This window comes from Coloeus monedula (genome assembly GCF_965178545.1).
Source record: "Coloeus monedula genome assembly, chromosome: 2".
NCBI classification, from domain to species: domain Eukaryota; kingdom Metazoa; phylum Chordata; class Aves; order Passeriformes; family Corvidae; genus Coloeus; species Coloeus monedula.
The window spans coordinates 53,655,243-53,673,574 of NC_138782.1; the positions used below are offsets into that span (position 1 = coordinate 53,655,243).

The 18,332-nt window shown below is 35.9% G+C and overlaps 1 protein-coding gene across 1 annotated transcript in view; it reads right to left on the reverse strand.

Moving 5' to 3' along the window:
* Nucleotides 1–18,332, reverse strand: part of UTRN (utrophin) — a 324,375-nt gene that overhangs the window by 91,188 nt on the left and 214,855 nt on the right. Inside the window, exon 54 of the mRNA XM_082303315.1 lies at nucleotides 1,296–1,425. Within this exon, the coding sequence (XP_082159441.1) occupies nucleotides 1,296–1,425 (130 nt within the window). The remainder of the gene's footprint in view (nucleotides 1–1,295; nucleotides 1,426–18,332) is intronic.

Below are 18,332 nucleotides of genomic sequence, written 5' to 3' on the forward strand. Positions count from 1 at the left end.
GAACATTTTACATTGGTAATATTCTATGTACTGGCATCATTTGTGCTGAGAGGTTCTATGTTTTTGAGGAGAGAACCTGCAATTTCAGACTTCTGTATGAAATTTTTGTATGAAAGAATGAACAAATATACAGAGAACATCCTTATTTTTCAACTGCAAGCTTGCTTGTGATTTAGACCAACTAAAACACTGGAAATGCCATATAGCAAATGGGTTTGAGAGTAAAGAGAAACTGAATATTTTCAGGAGTCAGGAGTTCAAAAAAAGTTAAGCTAAGGTACCAGCACTAAACAATGAGACAAATGGTTCATTAGCTTTAATCACCAGCTATTCAAACTTTATCACAGAGTTGAACTAGGGAATATGAAACCACTTGAAAATTTGCACAGAAATAACATGAAGTATGGATGCAGGAAAGACTAGTTATTTCCACTGAACAAACGTAAGAAGTTTGCAATGGAGACATATAAGATGATGTATGGAAAGAAAAAACTAGCTCCCGATAAAAGCAGATGTACTGAAATTTTGTGAATTATACAGAACAGTAAATTATTCACATCTTACAGCAACTGGCAGTTCTGCAAAAGCAGATTATTACATTTTCCAAGAACAGTTCTTGTGTAAGCAAAAGCAAGAACCTCATAATGGTGTAGCTTGTATCAGAGACATAACTGTAGGACTGAGAAAATTTTCTGTTTTGTGGTTGTGGGGGAGTGGAGAAAATTTATTACCTTCTTTTTGGTCTCTGATATTTAGATCAATATCTCAACAAATACTATGCAAAAACAGTTTCTAGGATAGCTGTAGTTCCATTCCTTAGCAATGATTCATTTAATATTCAAATCTTTAAGATTCTGTAATGACAGCCTTCCTAAAGCTGATTTATTTTACTTCTAATGAGATACACCACCAAGTATGCTTATTTCTATTTGTGGAGTAAAACTTTGCAATAGACATATGGATGTTTGAATGTGATTCCTTGAAGTATTATTCTGACTACATTTAAGGTATGTATATTATAGAGTTAAGAAGAAAGAACAGAGCTACCATTAGTGTTTTAAATCAAAAACTGGAAAAGGCAGTAGAGATGTTTCTACTTCTTCCATTAAAATGTAAGTACTTACAAATCAGAGAAGTAACGCTTGAATCTAAAACACCGAAATAAAAGCCATCAGGATGCAATTCAGAAAATTCTGAGGTCTGAGCAAGTAACTGGGATATAAAACACATACTAGAGACATGCAAGTCCTTTCTCTCTTTATTTTGACCTTTCCCAGAAGGGAGTGTTTTCTGACCTGTTTTTGAATGCAAGCTCCTTCTTGGTTCCTCAGGCCCCTCAATTGGTTGGTCAGCAAGGAAAACTCGTGCCTGGTCCACAGCATTGAGAATGGTTTGCTCTTTATCCTTCAGTTCACGCCTCAGTGCCTTTTGGGAAGGGAAAGAAGAATGCATTTGTCATTTGACCTTGTGAACTATACCATATTCTCTGTTTTTGTCTCTCCAACCAGACCTGCCTATTGAGTGAGTAATAGCCAATGTTATTCAGACTGCAAGATAAAATACAAATTTTACAAAACAGAAGCTGCTAGAAATTAAGGCTGGAAGGGTAATATTTAGGAAATTGACTTGAAGAAAGGAATACAAGAAAGGTGATGATGGTAAGTTAAAAAAAAGCCTAATAAACTGAAACTCCTACATTAAAATTCTAATAAAAAGTATATTTAATAGGTTTATTGCTTTTAACAGGATTGCTAACATATAGTACATTGCTACAATAGACTGTTTACTTTTTGGATAGCTGGAATAACAGCAAACTGCATCTACTGAGACTTCAGAAAATTATTTAACAAATGATAAAAAGAACTGCAAAAATAGTTAACGTTCCTTAGAAAATGAAACATCTTGTTTCTGTCCACTATTTACTAATATTTTTAAAATTTAGAAAATACGTATCAGAAATTTTATTATGATAACACATTCTGAAAAGGCCATCTTTTAAATTACTCAAAAATATTTTCTTTATGATGCAAAAACCAATTGAAACTTGCATACAGAAAGAAAAAAATCCATTTTTATATAAGATTTTTTTCGTGGTGATGGAAATTAATTTCAGGGTATTTTGCTCTCCAGCATTTATGACATTATTAAAGGGTCAAGTGTAACCAAGCTTTTTTAAAAAAAAGGTTATAAGTAGCCAACTGTTATGTTTCTTATGAAGCATTTTCTTCCAGCATAAAGCATGAATCTGTCCCACCTAGAAGGAAAATGTGCTTCCTGTTCTATCTGTATTACTTTCTACACACAGAAACACAAAAGAAGATACTTTAAACATTATTAGAATGCTATGTTTATTTTTTATAATGTATTTTTAGTTCTAATTAAAAAATTGAGGCTTATTTTACTGTCACAATTCACTAAGGTCCCATTCCAGATTGAAAAAAGCAGTTACTAGTTTCAACATTATATAATAAAATGAGTGTTCTACTGAAAAGTGTGAAAAACAGATACCATAAAAGCATCACAAATGCCATCTTAGCCTTGTCATTATCAAGTCTCTTGATGCCACAATCACAAAAAACACCCTCATCTCGACTTCAGTTTAGCAGGAGGCAAGTTATTTTTCCTCCCTCCTCCCCCACTTCATCTTTTCAAATATTTCCATTCTTCTGCTTCAACTAAAATAAAAAACAAAACACAAAAATACACAACGACAACAACAACAACAAACCCCCAACAAAACCTAATCACTGAAAACACACTAACCTCCATCACATTTAGGAACCTGCATTATACAGTCCAACTTTCAGTAACCATTAACTATTGTATTTATACAATACTCCTCAGAACAGTGCTATCTCTGTATGCTTTTGAACAGCAATAATATTCTTTGTAGGATTCAGTACATACTGCATGTAATAATTGCCATTTAAAAACCAAGCCCTACTTATTCAAAACAAACAAACAAACAAACAGAAATGGGAACATTTTACATTGTAAAAGCAACATTCCTGAAGAATCTCTTCAGTTCATCACAGTATGTATCAATATTTTAATTTCACATTACTGACACTAGAATAAGACATTTTGAAGTGCCATCCATAGTTTAAAAATTAAAGCATTCTCTACACAGGAATTTGTTTCAAGAAAGAAGGCAGGCAGTATTATGGCTGAAAAAATTCCCCATTTAAAAAAGACTTTTTGTTAATAGAACCTATGTGGATGCATCAGCAAAATATAATTTATTTTAATTTCAAAGACTTTGTCAGAAACAGAGGGGTGATTACTACACTTTGAAGTAGGAAATATTTCTAGAATTACTTTTTTCTCCTCCAAATAACTTCCAAAATATTTCCAAAGCATGCAAGAAAAGGGAGGCTATGTCACATTTTGAGTACAACATGAAATTTCAGCAGTTAGAAACAATCTAGAGATGGATCTCTTTTACTCTGTCTCTCCTGTGTACCCTCACATACCGTGTTTCAGCAATTTCTCCTGATGACCCTAAATAAAACTTCAATCAAGTTTGACCTAACAGACCTTGGATTTAATTCTCCACCATCCCTGCCACTGAAGTTGTTCAAATTGAGGTTGACAACAGAAAGATTTTAAGAATTTGGCCCATACAGCTCATCAACTATAAATCATCCATGGCAATCCTTATCAAGATTTTTGACATGAAAATGATTTTTGACATCAATATTCTTAGCCTGAAATACACCATACACTGAAATACTACTACTAAAGTAATTCAGCAGTCGAGTACCTTGAGCACACCACAGACTTCCTACCTAAATTATGTTTGGGGTCCTTTTTGTTTGTTTGTTTTTTATGCCACAGGTGCAAGAGTAATTTTTGGCAGAGCCACTCAGACTTGCTTAACTTTTTCTTAGTAATACTCAATATATTTCTCTGTCCCTCTTTGCCAGTAAACAAGAAGAGCAATGAGAATACACAATGCAAAGATAACCAAGCATACCAATACTCTCGTCCCAGCAAACCTCTCTGCAACAGAACAAAAAAAAGTAACCCACTTATAAATCTGATCTTGAGCTCAGATATCATCTCTCTTGAATGGACAAAATAAAGATTTCATTGGAAAAATCACATCTAGAGGAACACTACAGAGTAAAAGTAAGTCATAAAAAGCCCAGCAAGGAACATAAAACTTGCAATACTGAATCTGATTATTGTAAAGATTTTTATATAGTGAGAAGTACAATCATATATTTTGGTGGTTTATTTAGTTTTGCAAAAGATATCTCTTCAATGGCTACTCAGAATGGAGGGATCTCCTTCAGTTGTCGAGGATATTACTTCATTCTCCCTTTGTCATTAAGAACTAAAATAGTTAAAGCATTGGTAAGCTTTGAGTGGAGCACAGGTTTTAGTAGAGGGAGAATTCTCCTCCTATTGCTGGCTATGCCTTTCAGGAAGAAAATTAGGAGAAACTGATACAGATTAAATAAGTGAAGGCATGGTAAAAAAACTTGAGAAGCATCTCATAATGTGTCATGGAAAACTGTCCACTAATAAGCCAAACACACAGATGCAAGTGATTTTTGAATTCTATTGAGCATGCAGATATGAACACAAAATGGAAAAGCAAAAGCTGAGCACAGAGATAACACATTTATTTTGCCCACACTATGCTCTTTCACATTTTTAAAAGTACAATAATATTTTAAAGCTATATTTGCCATACAAAAAGGGGCCGTACACAACTTGGGCAGTAATTCATACCACTGTATTTCATACAGCAATTATAAATTGCAAAATTACTGTATACTTCAGGTAATGATTTAAAATGAAAGCTTCACTTCCCTCAGTAATCTGACAGGTTACAGACTATTAAATGGATTTAGTCCATTGGTCTATGCTTTACATGCTTCTGTTGCATTTGCAAATCCATTCTTACTTCCTACATAAACCAGGACATGCAAGAGTCCTGTAAAAACCAACACTAATTTTAGGCATTCTTGATTGTTATGAAGGAAGGGGGAAAAGCCCTGAAAACCTAAAATCTGGTGTATGCAGTGTCAACACAATTTGTTTTCGTAGCTGACCTCAAACAATACTAGAGAAAAATAATTTTAAAAAACCTCCTTTAAAAAAAGTCTTCCACTGGTAGATGGATATGGGCCTACAAAACTACACTCTAGAAATATTTTATGCAGCATGAAACAAAGCAATAACTACAATCAGCACTGCAGCATTCATTTTGCAGGTATGAGGTCCCAAGTTAGCCAACTATGGCAGTTACCCAGGACCCAAGTAACACAATCTTCCTCTCAGGGAAGAGAAGAAAAAGTGTTACCTCCATGATTTTCAATGACAACCCAGTGATTTACTCTCCATTTTGATTTGTTCCTTTTTCAGTGACTGTGAAACATATGTTACTCCCTTTATAACTCTGGAAATTATAGACCATTTGCTCTGTTACACCAAGATAATTGAACCCATTTGCCCTCTCCTCATTAGAGATGCATCTGATTTCTAATATAAAACCCAACTCTTCTTGTAATCTAAGACTTTTTAAAGGAATTTGCCTAAACCAGGGCATTACAAAATTCCTGTTGAGAATGCTTTGCAGCTGAAGTATTTCCACTCTTGAAAAATTGAAAGCTACAAAACTTTTGCTATTGTGATTTTTGACACTGTTTAGTGTATCCTGAAAGCACCTATTTCCTTCAGCTGCACCTTAAAATTATTTTTTGAGCACAGTAAGTAGATTTCCAAAATTACTCACTGTTAATTTACAGTCTCTTTTTCTCTTTTGAATTGTACAGACTTGTACAGAATAATTCAAGGAGCAGATATGCTTAATAGCTCCAACAGATGAAGGCAAAGTTAATTTCAAAGAAAACACATGGGATGTTTCTTAAAAACAGAACATATTTAAATCAGGTCTCATTATGCACTCTTTCAAGGAAGTAAAGATGCATGTTATTGTAGCTCATATCAGTTTAGCACACTGTAGCCTCGTGTGCCAATCAGCAGCTCCTGTAGCGTTTAATTACTTATTCATCTTTATTCTGCACCCAGTGCTTGAAAAACTCCTGTTACTTTGATACACTAAGATGAAATGGAAAAAAATAATCTGTGGCATATAATAGGATGGGAAGAATAATCAAGATGATTGAGCAAACTCAAGAGTGAGATGAGGAATTGTTTCTAAAGACCACACAGAGATCAAGGTAAACTGAGTCTCTGCCAGCTGTCTCCATCACTGAAGAATGAGCTAGAAAGAAAATAGCATAGCATGTTTAAAAAAGCGGTTCCTTCCCGTCAAATACTATTTAATGTACACATAAAATTTCAAAAGTGTTTTGGTCTCTGTACACATCTCTCTGTAAAAGTTTTATAATATATCTAACCCAGTTGATCTAGAAAATATTCAAATAAAGAACAATATTTAATTTGAGATGGTGCATTTACCTTTTACTATTTCATACTAAATCTATGTGGCAAGAGAAATAACAGGAGAAAAATGATTCCTAATACACAACCATTAGTACCTGGGGGGACAAAGACAAATGCAGTGCATGGGACTTTAAAGATGAGACTGAATCCTGATAAATCAGTGACAAACAGTGACCAACACCAGAACAGGGAAAGAAAAGTAAATATCAGAGTGGGGGAGGGGAAAGAAAAAAAAAGAGGAAGCTGTTTACCTCCATAATAAATATATATTGAGTATTTTAGATTTACTTTTTTAATAGAATCTAAATAGACATCTCAAAAAGGACCAAAGAAAAGTGTCAAAGGCTGCATTTTTCTATATTTTCTCTCAGTTTACCATTTGCCACTTGCTTTCTCTTTTGCTGTAGTGTCGATACAAAGTGTGCAAACAGGGTGTCAACTACAAGGGTTTAATGTGAGTGTAGACCTGGAAGTCACATCTATGGCAAATTCCTCTTTTTTGCCTGCAGGCACAAGGAAACTAAACTGACAGAAATATAAAAGCATAGATGTGGGCAAAAGAGAATTAGACTATGCATGTTGGTGATCTTTTACCAGAGGCAAATAAATGTTAGCTTACTTAAGACTTTCCCTTTGATTTATCAAAATAGATGCTTCAGGCCAGAAAGAAGGATACTTTTTCACCAAGACTTTCTTGTCCCTCAATTTCCTTTTCCACTCTGGTCCCTGGAGGAGTGCATGTGCTCATGGCTACTCACTGAAAATATCCCCCACCTCCAAATACCCATTAATAGACATACATTACATAAAATAAGCATCTAAAACATCTCTCAATGAAGTGCATTGCAGTAGTACAGCCAAAGAGGTAGAGGAAGGGAAGTATGCTGTATCAGACAGAGACAAGAAACACAAAGCTGTTTCTGACATTCTAAAAACCAATAACCAATAAACTGACAATCTCAAACTGCATCTGTATATTCCTGCGAGACACTTTAACACAAGGAAGGGTAACTGACTTTCTTCTGAATTTGTTACAGTTCAAAACCAGTAAGGCTATACAAAACCAGTAAGGCACCTTCCTCCATTTTCATCTAACAGCATTTTGAAATCAGACAAAGATGTTTGGAAGCCTGTTTGGAAAAGCCACACTTAAAATAACCTCACAGAGACTTTGAAAGGCCTCCTTTGTGCACTAGAAAGGAATCCAGTAATACAGCACAAAGGCAGAAGTAAGCTTAATTGTCACACAGATTGCATCAAAAAAAGACATTAAAAAGCCATTCTTAAATTAAAGAGCACATGGCTATGCTTTTTCTTAAAAATTGAACTAATTCTTTTTTTACACAGTGATTTTCCAAGGAAGAGCTTCTTTAGTCTTTTCTGAAGCAAGAACTACAAGTCCTGCATTCCCTAGAGATGCTACAGGATCTAAATCCAAGTAGAGATGAAGGGAGAGACTGCTTAATTGAGCAAAGGTTACAAAAAAGGAGGCATAATGATGTTCATTAATATGTCTTCCAGCACCAATAATCTTATGTAACTTGATTTCATATTTCCTAGTCCACTGAAATAAGACTTTGTGTTTCTAGGTCAATAACCAAGACTTGGTTGCCCAGAGAAGTTTGGAAGCTCAACAGAGCATAGTCTTTAGGAACTGGAAAACATGGAATGCCTGAAGGCTTTTCTTTTCTTCTTCTTAAAATTTATTTATTTATACTGGGGGTGGGGTGTGGTTTAAATGTGATCTGGAACTATGCTGGGGGGGAAAAGCCCCACACCATCCATCCTTGAGCAAATGCCAAAGACATTATAGTCAAAAAGTTTTTTTAAAAATATATCATTATTTTCATAGTATTTTCTTAACAAAAAAGTGAAAAGACAGGCTTCAGTGTGCTAATGCGAATTCTCTACTGAACTAACTACTGAAATCCTCAGAAATATAACCATTCTGGCCAGTGGAATCCTTTTGTGACGGGTTTGCTACACAGTCCATATCCACTGAACTTGCTTCTTTGGATATTTTTCCCTTCTTCAAGAAAGTAATTTTTTATATTGAAACCTTACTTCGCATTTCACTGTACCATAAGTACTACAAAAGTATCATATAAACAACAGAACAAAATCTGCTAGAATATGTTTATTTTGCTCATCCAGCAAGTTTCTGATGTAAGTGAGCATATTTTGGTTTAAATCCATTGTGATAAGACAGCTAAAAAAGGGCATGAGAATCATTAAATTTGATGGCTTGCATAAATAATACAAAAGTGGTAGATTAAAATAGGCTTGGTTTACATTGCTACATGAAAAAATCTTTGTAATGGAGCTTTTAGAAAAAAATCTGTTTAACATACCTAATCAGGATTTAATATAAGAATTCATACAGATTGTACCCCAGAGACAGCAAAAATGCCTGAATCAGTGTGGAGTCTAAAAGACGAAGAGAGAGGGAAGCTCTTGCAGCTTTCCACTCTTTCTGTGGTAGAAAAACAGTATTTACTTTTACACAACAGCAGTAATCACCCTACTAGCAGTAGAACCAATTTTCAAATGCCAAACTGCCAGTAAAAACACATTCAGCTTTACATCAAAAGGACTACAGTGTGCTTTTGGTGAAGGAAAACTAATCCCACAAACTCTACTATGGAAACATGACAGCTATCCGATATCAACAACCTTGGAAGACTTGACCTCTTTTTATTTCTTTTAAAATTTATTTTGTAGTATTTCCTCATGACTCTGAGGAAAGTCATGACTAGGTTTCCAGGGCTGAAAGCAAAATGAGGCTACAACTTCTGTATTGTATTTTTCCTGGACAGGACTATTCTTATGAAGGTTGAGAGATTTGGGGTTGTTCAGCCTGGAGAAAAGAAGGCTCCAGGGAGACCATATTGTACAGTATTGACAGCACTCCAGTACCTAAAAAGGGCCTACAAGAAATCTGAAGAGGGGAAGGTTCACCTGCTTTGACTCACTGGTCAAACTTCTACCCACTTCTGACAAAATGAATTGTCAGTGATTATTAGGGCAATTCTCGATTTTCTAAAGTAAACACGATTACAACAAACTCCGCCATCTGTGCAACACTGGGAAAAACACAACACAAATTTTCATGAATGATTCATCCAAACTCTTGAAGACAGTCTCTGAGGATTGTGTAAACCAACAGTGTCATCACAGGCATTTTCACGTATCTCTGATCAACAGAAGGCAGGAAGAAAACTAACCCTCTCTACTTGCTCCATGTTTCTTTTGCCTGCCTCCCCAAACTCTGCTCCGGGTTCCTGTCAGAAACAGGATAACTACTTACATGAAAATTAGGGACAAACCAGAACCTTTTTTCTAAAGTATACGAGAACCAGTGTCCAGACACAGGGGACTGACAACAAGAAATCAGCAAAGATAAAATAACATTTTACATTGTCTGCCAAAAGAACACTGAAAAACCCCATAGGGAAAGATCACTCTACAATGCCAAATAAAGCACTGCACTGAGTCTATTTCAAAGGCATTTAAAAAGATTATATCATCTAAAAAGCAACCTTCAAGACAAGGCAATATATCATCAAAATAAGGATCCTTCCATTTCAGATGAAACTCTTTTGTAGAGCTGTCTGCAGAACAGAAGTTACATTTCTTATACACCCTTCAGTGTTGTACCTCCTTTGAAGAAGCAAAGGAAATTTGTGTCCTCCATGCTAACTCTAATTAGGTTCAAACTGTGTAACTGTGCACTGCACAGTGTACAGCTGGGTAGCTTTGGGTAAGAGTTACTTAAAGAGTTACTCAGTTACATAAAACCCACCAAATGAGTTTATGACGGAAACACTGTCAGAGCATCAAACTCCATCTTTTCTTTATGGGTAGCAACTCGTATAACTTCTGCTTTTTATGCCAGGAAATACTCACAGAAAAAGGGGGAGGGATAAAGAACACATAAAAAAAGCATTATTCTGCTTATGCATCCAAAGCATGTACTGCCTCCAGCCTGACACAAGACACACAAAACATCTGCTGCATATTGAATGGCTTATAACTTAATTGAGCAAGAGCCCTCAAATATCCTGTTAGCACTGCCTATTTCCCTGCACCCTCAACAGAAAGTATCTCTCTGTTCAACAGAAGAGAAACATTGTTCTTTCTTTGCTTGCTGGCAACAGACTGGCTTGGGTTTGCTTAGGCTGTGCGACTGCTGAGCACTGATGAAATGCCATTAGTTTCTTGCTTCAAACGGAGATGATGCCACTATTGGCAAGTTGGGTGCTGCCTTGTTGTTAAGAGCAGTTAAATTCAGGTCACCTGTTGCTCATTTTGTGCGACTAAAATCTCCTCTGCATTTCTTCAAAAAACCATGAGTGGGGCAAGTCAAATATGTCTGGTATCATAAGCTACTTCACTGTTAAATGGTACCTACTGTATTAATACAGAGGTCTTGAGAAAGACTTTTAGTAATTAACAGTTCAAACTCAATATGCTCAAGAGCAACTTTGAGTTATGCAGCACTATGAATATTCATTCAAGATATAAAGATAGGATGCATTTGTGAGCATGCCTACATCTCATGAGAGGTTTCCTCTGTCAGCCTCCTTAGTGCAAGGGCACATCAGCGTCCTTGCCAAAGAATTGTGATCACCAAAAAAAATAGTGAATGTACTATATGACATCACCTATAAATTATAAATAATCAGCTCACTGCAAAAAGTCTCAGGAGAGCATCTCCTGTATGACAATTGTGTAAGGGGAGGAATATTCCCCTCTGCAGGAGAAAGCACAGGCAACAGAGCCCAGCTGAATATTGAAGCAGAAAAAATGCTAGGGACCAGTTGCAGTTTGAGGCTAGCTCTAGTGTCCCTGTTCTGTATGCATGCATGCATACATGAGAGAGGACTGCTACTGGAAATCATTTCAGAAGCAGAAACCCTGTCAACATTAATTACTCCTCTTTCTTAGAAACAGTCACTTTGGTTTCTCTTTGGAAGCAAATGGTCCAGACAGACAACTGAATAATCACCAGTCAACAAACTGTCTTCCTCACCACAGTGTACTTCAATCTCCCTCGTAGCTTTTTTTGCTCTCAACTCTTCCACTATGGCTTCCCACTTTCAAAACTATCTAAAATGACAGCATCTTTTTAAAACTGATACCACACAGTTTGTTACTGTCACGTGACAGATTATACTGGATCTCTGCTTTGGGTCACTTCTCCAAAATTTCCTGTCTCTGGATTGTGTGCTACTATATCTAACATCTGCTCAGTAGGGAAAGATTACTGTAAAACCATTACTTAAAAAAATAAGTAAGGAAATAAAAAGGAAAAAAGTAAGGAAATAATAAGGAAAAAAAAGAGGAAATACTCTACTTCAGAAAATTTTCTAGGCATTTATGAGAGAGACATGAGGAAGGAATACCCTAAGGGCAACATGACTTTCCCTTCTGCTTAAGTCACCTCCTTCAGCTCATTCTAGTTGTCATCAGAAGTTAGAGGAACATGAAAACACAGACCTTGGCACCTATGCCGTATCTGTAAAAGCCAATCAGACTTAAGAAGAAGAAAGAAAAGAAGGACAAAAAAGGAAAGCCCCAAGTGCAATATTTCACATATTCTCCAGCACAGCAGCAATGCAGCACATATCACAACATGGTTATGGTGGGGCTGGATTTTTTGGGGGGGAAGGGGGATGTGAGTTTGTTTTAAGAAGAAGAGAATTTTCCCTCATCATGAACCACACAGAACATAAATAAAAAATAGATTTCTGTGGGGAGTTTAAGCACCTTATCAAACGCGGGACACCCAAACTTGTCACAACATGCAATAGACTGTGTTGCTTTATTAGTTCCATTTATGCCTCTGCAAACTAAACTTGCCCAACACAACAGCCTTGTTAAGTCTTTGCATTTTCGAACAGATGATCTAACAATGTCTCATAAAAACAACAGAAAATCCAGCTGGACCTGTAAATTCAATTAATGAGATAAGAAAAAAAAAAAAAAAAAAAAAAGAATATGGCTGCTATCAGACAATCCTACCAATAAGAAACTAGAATTAAAATACTGCTGGGTATTCAGTATACATATACTAGTACAAAACACTGAGTAAACCTACTTGAAAATTGTCAGTCTTTTCCAAATAGTGTTCCATCATCCAGCCACAGGATTGTGCCCTCCTCCTTTCCAACTGAATCCACTATTTTATTTTAACAATCTGCTTAGGGTTTTATTCAGTAGAAAAAGATTGAAATTCAAATAATCCAGGCAAAGTTCTGCAAAATATCCATGGATAATAAAGAAAAACAAAACTTTGTCTTATTTTTACCCATTGTAAATTCTTTTAATAGCCGTTCACATAAACTATACTCCTTGATTAAAAATAATTCTATAAGAATGATTGTTAACCTGGAAAAAAGAAAAAAGGTCCTACTGACACTTATTGCAAAAGTTGTCATAGATCATTTTTTTGGGATGACTACAAAGCAGCTTTCTGATTATGAGAAAAAAGTAATTTAATATAACTGACAGTGATTAGGGGTAAGTTAGAGAAAGATACTAGCACTTAATAGAATATTTCTGTGAAAAAGGGCTATTTAACTCAGCTGAACAAATACTTTCCAATATAGGGCGGACACATTAGAGAGATCACAAGACAGACTTATTACTCATCTTCACTCACTCCATTTCCTGCCTCTGCTTTGTTTCTCTGTATGACAAGCTTTTTCATTTGTAGCTCTTCAGGCAAAGAATTGTAATATTTTACATATAGTAGAATCAGCATGTATTAAACAGGATTTCTTTTTCTTTAGAAATAGAATTTGAAACCCCAAACAATTTCTCATTAAGAAAAAAAACCAAAAAAACAAAAAAAGCATTGATTCTATGTCCTCAATACTTAGATACAAGTTCTATGCCATGGCAAAGCTACCTAATAAATGTATGAAATAAAGTAAAAGAAGTAAAATTCTGAAGGTATAAACAATAACACTGAGAACAGTTATTATATGAGGGAATGTCTCAAAACCAAAATCCAGAATTGGTTTTAGTGACTGGATACCAATGAGTATTTCAACACATCTGCACCAATTTCCCAGAAATGTAAATTGTCAACTTAAAGCCATTTAACAGAAAGGTGAAAACATGCAAATGCAGCAAGACACCTATATACTGCTCTCTTTCCCAAGAAATGCTAGTGAAAACTGTACACCCTAAATACAGATTTTTAAAATGTAAAGGAATTTCACTTATTTCTTGTATTTAGTTCATTTATACTGCATTTAGCAATAGGGTACCCTAGCTTCAGTGCTTTTAACTCTGAAGTCATTGCTTTCTTAGAAATCTCTTCACATTTTTCTACAAGCATAACCAGAATGCAGTAAGCATGCTTACTTGCAATATGTAGAGATTTTTAGGCCACACACATCATCTAGTACCCAAGCTGTTTTTCCAGAACTGCATTAACAATGTGATTCACATCTGACCTGTGTCTGTTCTTCAGCTTTCTCTCCAGCAAGAAAAGTACCTTTGTTTTTACAACATCACGGGGTTTTGTTTTGTTTGTTTTACATACTGTGCTGTTTACCACTAGTCACTCCTTCATGGATCTCACATTAAGATAACTTCTTCCTCTCTTCCAGTGTTGCTGCACAAGCACCATGAAAAGCATAAGTAGGAAGATACAGGTGAAAAAAGGGTTTGAGAAACTACAGCCAAGCAACCATGCTCACTGGACTAAGAATCTTGTAGCAGCCAGAAATGTCAGAAGGTATTATCTGCATGAACTTACAGAAGAATACAAGATCATCAGAAAATCATCCAAAATGAGGCTGACCTATTGAAAATGAGTAATTTAAACCAAGCATGACTGCTTTGCAGTGGTCTGTGTTTTAGTCAAAGCCTGGGGACTTGTTTCTATGTCAAGGACTGAGGCTCCTGAAAGTGTCCCTACCCAGCATGATGGGAGGCGCTCACCACAGCGCTGATGTCAGCATCAAGTATTGCTCAGTACCTCTCTGCTTCAAAACCTGAGATAGAAAAATCATATGCACAGGATAAAATTATCAGATATGACTGAAAATTATCTAAAAATTACAGCCTCCCCCTCCTTTGCATTTATTTGATGATGAAAATATTTTCACAATTAGTCTTCCCTCTCCTTTCAGGGCATCAAAATGTTATTGTTTTAGCACTTTATTCTCTTGGAGGGTTTCTTCCCTGGCTTGAACCTTATCCCTTCAAGGGAGTGAATGCTTACATAAACTTCTAGCACCTCTCTTCTGAGGCAGATCCATCACTCAAAAACAAGATGGAACCACAAAAGAGAAAATGTACTAATCACTGTTATTTAAAAAATAGAAAGAAACAAGAAAGATTTCATATCAGGTTGATTCCAAGGTAAATAAATATAGACTGTATAGGAAAAGAAATTTTAGATGACCTGCAGTAATATATAACTGTAAAATGATGTATTTGTTCCAGTAATTTCTTTAAAACTATCTCTTTTACTATTCTCTCTTCCATTACTGCTAATATTAAATTCTTGCTGACCTGTTACACCGACTTAATGAAAAATATACTAATAAAAGTAATGATTGAATTCAATCATTCAAGTCTCTGTTGATACTGAAAATTTTAATTTAGACCCAAGTAAATCACACAGTTATAAAGTATGCATTTTTAATGATAAGCATAGTCCTTCCATTATTCATGATATTTTACTTTGTATTTTAAAAAGTCGTCAAGAATGTAAGTTGCAAACAAGCTATTTCAAGGGAGAGGAAGTCTGTGGGTTTTTTAAAAAATCTATTCTATTACCTATATTAGGATTTTTAGACTAAAAATTCCTTAGGAACATAGACAGAATGCATAAAATTCAGTCCAGCTTCAAACAAAAGGGAAAATAAATTTATTAGACCATTTTAATGGTTTGTGGCTTTGGTTTACTCTCTCTTAAACTTATAAATATTGTTTGCAAACACAAAATTGCTTTCAACAATATTATAAAACTGACAAGGAAATACCATTGGCATATTGTGTTATACCATCAAACACTGGCATAGATATTTTTTCTCTCCATTTACACATTCTCTTAACAGGTCTAAAAGATTAAAATGCTATCATAAATTACATGACTTACCGTTAGCAGCAGCTATTGAAAAGCTATTCTTTGAGAACATCTTTGGAATGTTCTCTCTCACCACAAGCTACACCTGCTCATTTAAGGACAGCCCCCAGGGGCTAGAAGTTCAGAAAAACTATGCAGCTTTCCATATCCCCTCAAAATCTGTCCTACAGAGAAACAGGATACAGGGATAACCAACAGCAGCCCCCTAACATTAAAACAGTCATGTGTCAGTAGTTCAACTATCAAGAACAAGAGTTAAGGCTGATCTTTGTTCACTGCAGAACCAGAAGAGGCTGCTCATGTCACAGAAGTTACTGCATTTGTATTGTCTATTTGGCAGAGCGGGCTACCAAGTTTCACATTCCGTTAATATATAGTGCTTGAAACCTCTTTAGGACAGAGTAGCTTCACTACTAGCCCTGACATAATGCTACATTATTATTAAGCAACAAGACAGAAAGGACCCTCAAGAAAACTTAGGTTTTGTACAGGATGCTTTTAAAGTGTCCTCACACATTACAGGGGAATAAATTGTAAGATGACCAACCAGGCATGTAAAATAACTTATTAGTAGTAAATGTGTGAGGACAACATTACACTCCTTACAGAAAGAGGTGCCTAAAGAACCATCCCAAAACCAAGACACAAACCAAAAGAAACCCAACCGCCACAACCAACAGCCACTTCATCGAGCAAATATTTTCTATCTTAATTACATCATGCTCATAGAATTCAGTAACCTACTGATTAAAAAAAAGTAATCTCAGTAACTCTGAGGAATGACTGCAGACACTGCAGACCTATCAGGCACAGCACTATATAGAGGAACTGTACTTGTACCTTAATACTGAATCTCAGGGTACCCTGAGTCTTCCAGTGTGGATGACTACTGATGAAACTTTAAATGACATGAGGAAAGGAATCATGTTACTGGCCTCACAAGATGAGCATTCAGGTTCCAGATCTGATTAAAAGAAAAAAAAAAAAAAAAAAAAAGAAAAAAAAAAAAAAAAAAAAATCTCTTCCCCAAAACAACTAACCCTGAATGAATCTGTAAGTGGTAAGGACCTCCAGCAGCCCAGTGTATGAGTGGAAACCCTTGATCCAATATAATGCCTTTCTGAAGCCAACACTGAATTCACTTTGCAGGAACCACATGTTAGCAAAAACATAACGTCCAGCACCTTCCCTAAAAAGAAAGATCCAAATCTTTAAGCACCATTTTACATTTAGCACCCTTTAGCATCCAAAGTTGAAAGACCAAAACTTCAGAGAAGAAAACTGCTTCTAGCAACATTCCTAGCAATTTCTCAGCCCCACAGACTAACCACCCTGTGGGAGAGAAATTCACTAAAACCCAGGTGAGAAGATACAGATGTGGGGTAATTGTCTAGGAACAACTATTAGCCACGGTTAAGAGCGCTTGGAAAGAAAACAGAAGAAAATACCTCCTGTGAGATTACCTTGCCCATTAAACCAGTACCTACATTTGCATTCTAAAAATGCAACAAAACAAAAATGGGAAAGCTAACAAACAAGTATAAGAAGAAGCAGAATCCCATCCTCTCCCCTATTTTGTACATACATTTTGAAATCTAGCCTTTAATCTCTAGAATCTGCATGAAAACAGGAGTGGGTGGCTGCCATGGAAACAAAAGTTTTCCAATTTATTGCTGATGTTCCTAGGGCAGATTACTGACTGAAATAACAAGGGATTGAGGATCCAATAGTTCAGGAGCTAACTGGAATAAATGTGTTTCTTCCCTGAAGAGTCTTCCTGCAGCAGGAGGAAGCAGGATCTAGATTAAGATGTTCTTAACAGAAAATAAAACAGATTCTTCACCAGTCCCTGTTGCAAATGCAGTCAGTTTCAGTGGTAACAGCCTCTCTTGCTGCATATTTAAGAAGTGCATCATAAACTAACGCTTCCGTTCAATTTCTCCAAAACAGTGATGCATAGGGGACTCTGGTGTTTGCACAAAATTCATATGGAAAAGTGTCAGTTATATAAAAAGGTTCTTAAGATTTGCATTAATCCCTAGAAGCTTCATTCCATACCTTGAATGACAAGTGAAAAGCCTTCTTAAATAAAGTATGTTTCTTCTTAGTGGTCCAGTTTATCAAAACAGATCACAGAGAAATCAAGGAGACCTGAGCTGGTTGTGTGACTATACTGAAAGAATCTCAAACTGTTAAATGAGAAAGGTGTGAGGAGAAAAAACAGTTTTCAGCTCTGTCTAATACAAGCTATGAAAGCTCCTGAAAAAAATATGGCAGTGGATACTGTATTATTGTGGCTCTCTAGCAGCACTCTCCAGTTGAAAAAACAGATTCACTGTGACTGTGCCAGTGTTTTTTTCCTGGCTCTCTGCCTTTGGAAAAACAGACCTCAGCAAAAACCAATATTTGCCTTCAGAGAAACGTCCTGTCTCATTTCCTTATACCAGTCCATCTCTGGGATCGAGTGAGGGAGCTCATCTGTTGACATATTGTCCTTAGGTTTCAGGTGGTACCCAGCTTTCTAAAATCCAATTGAAACACTAACTGATCTTAAAAAAAACCGTACACAGATTTAAATCCATGCACATTTTTCTGGGCATTTACAGCTTACAAAAAAAAAAAGTCTTGGGAATTTCATTGCCAGGTGTCTGAAATAATTTGCTTAGTAGGCCACTGCATCCAAAAAATAGCCAATAAAATATTGAGCATCCTCAGAAAGGACAAAACAAAAAGCCACTGTTTTACTACAGTATAAAACATTGCATGGATGCAACTTCATCCTAAGTATCATGTGCAATAGCAG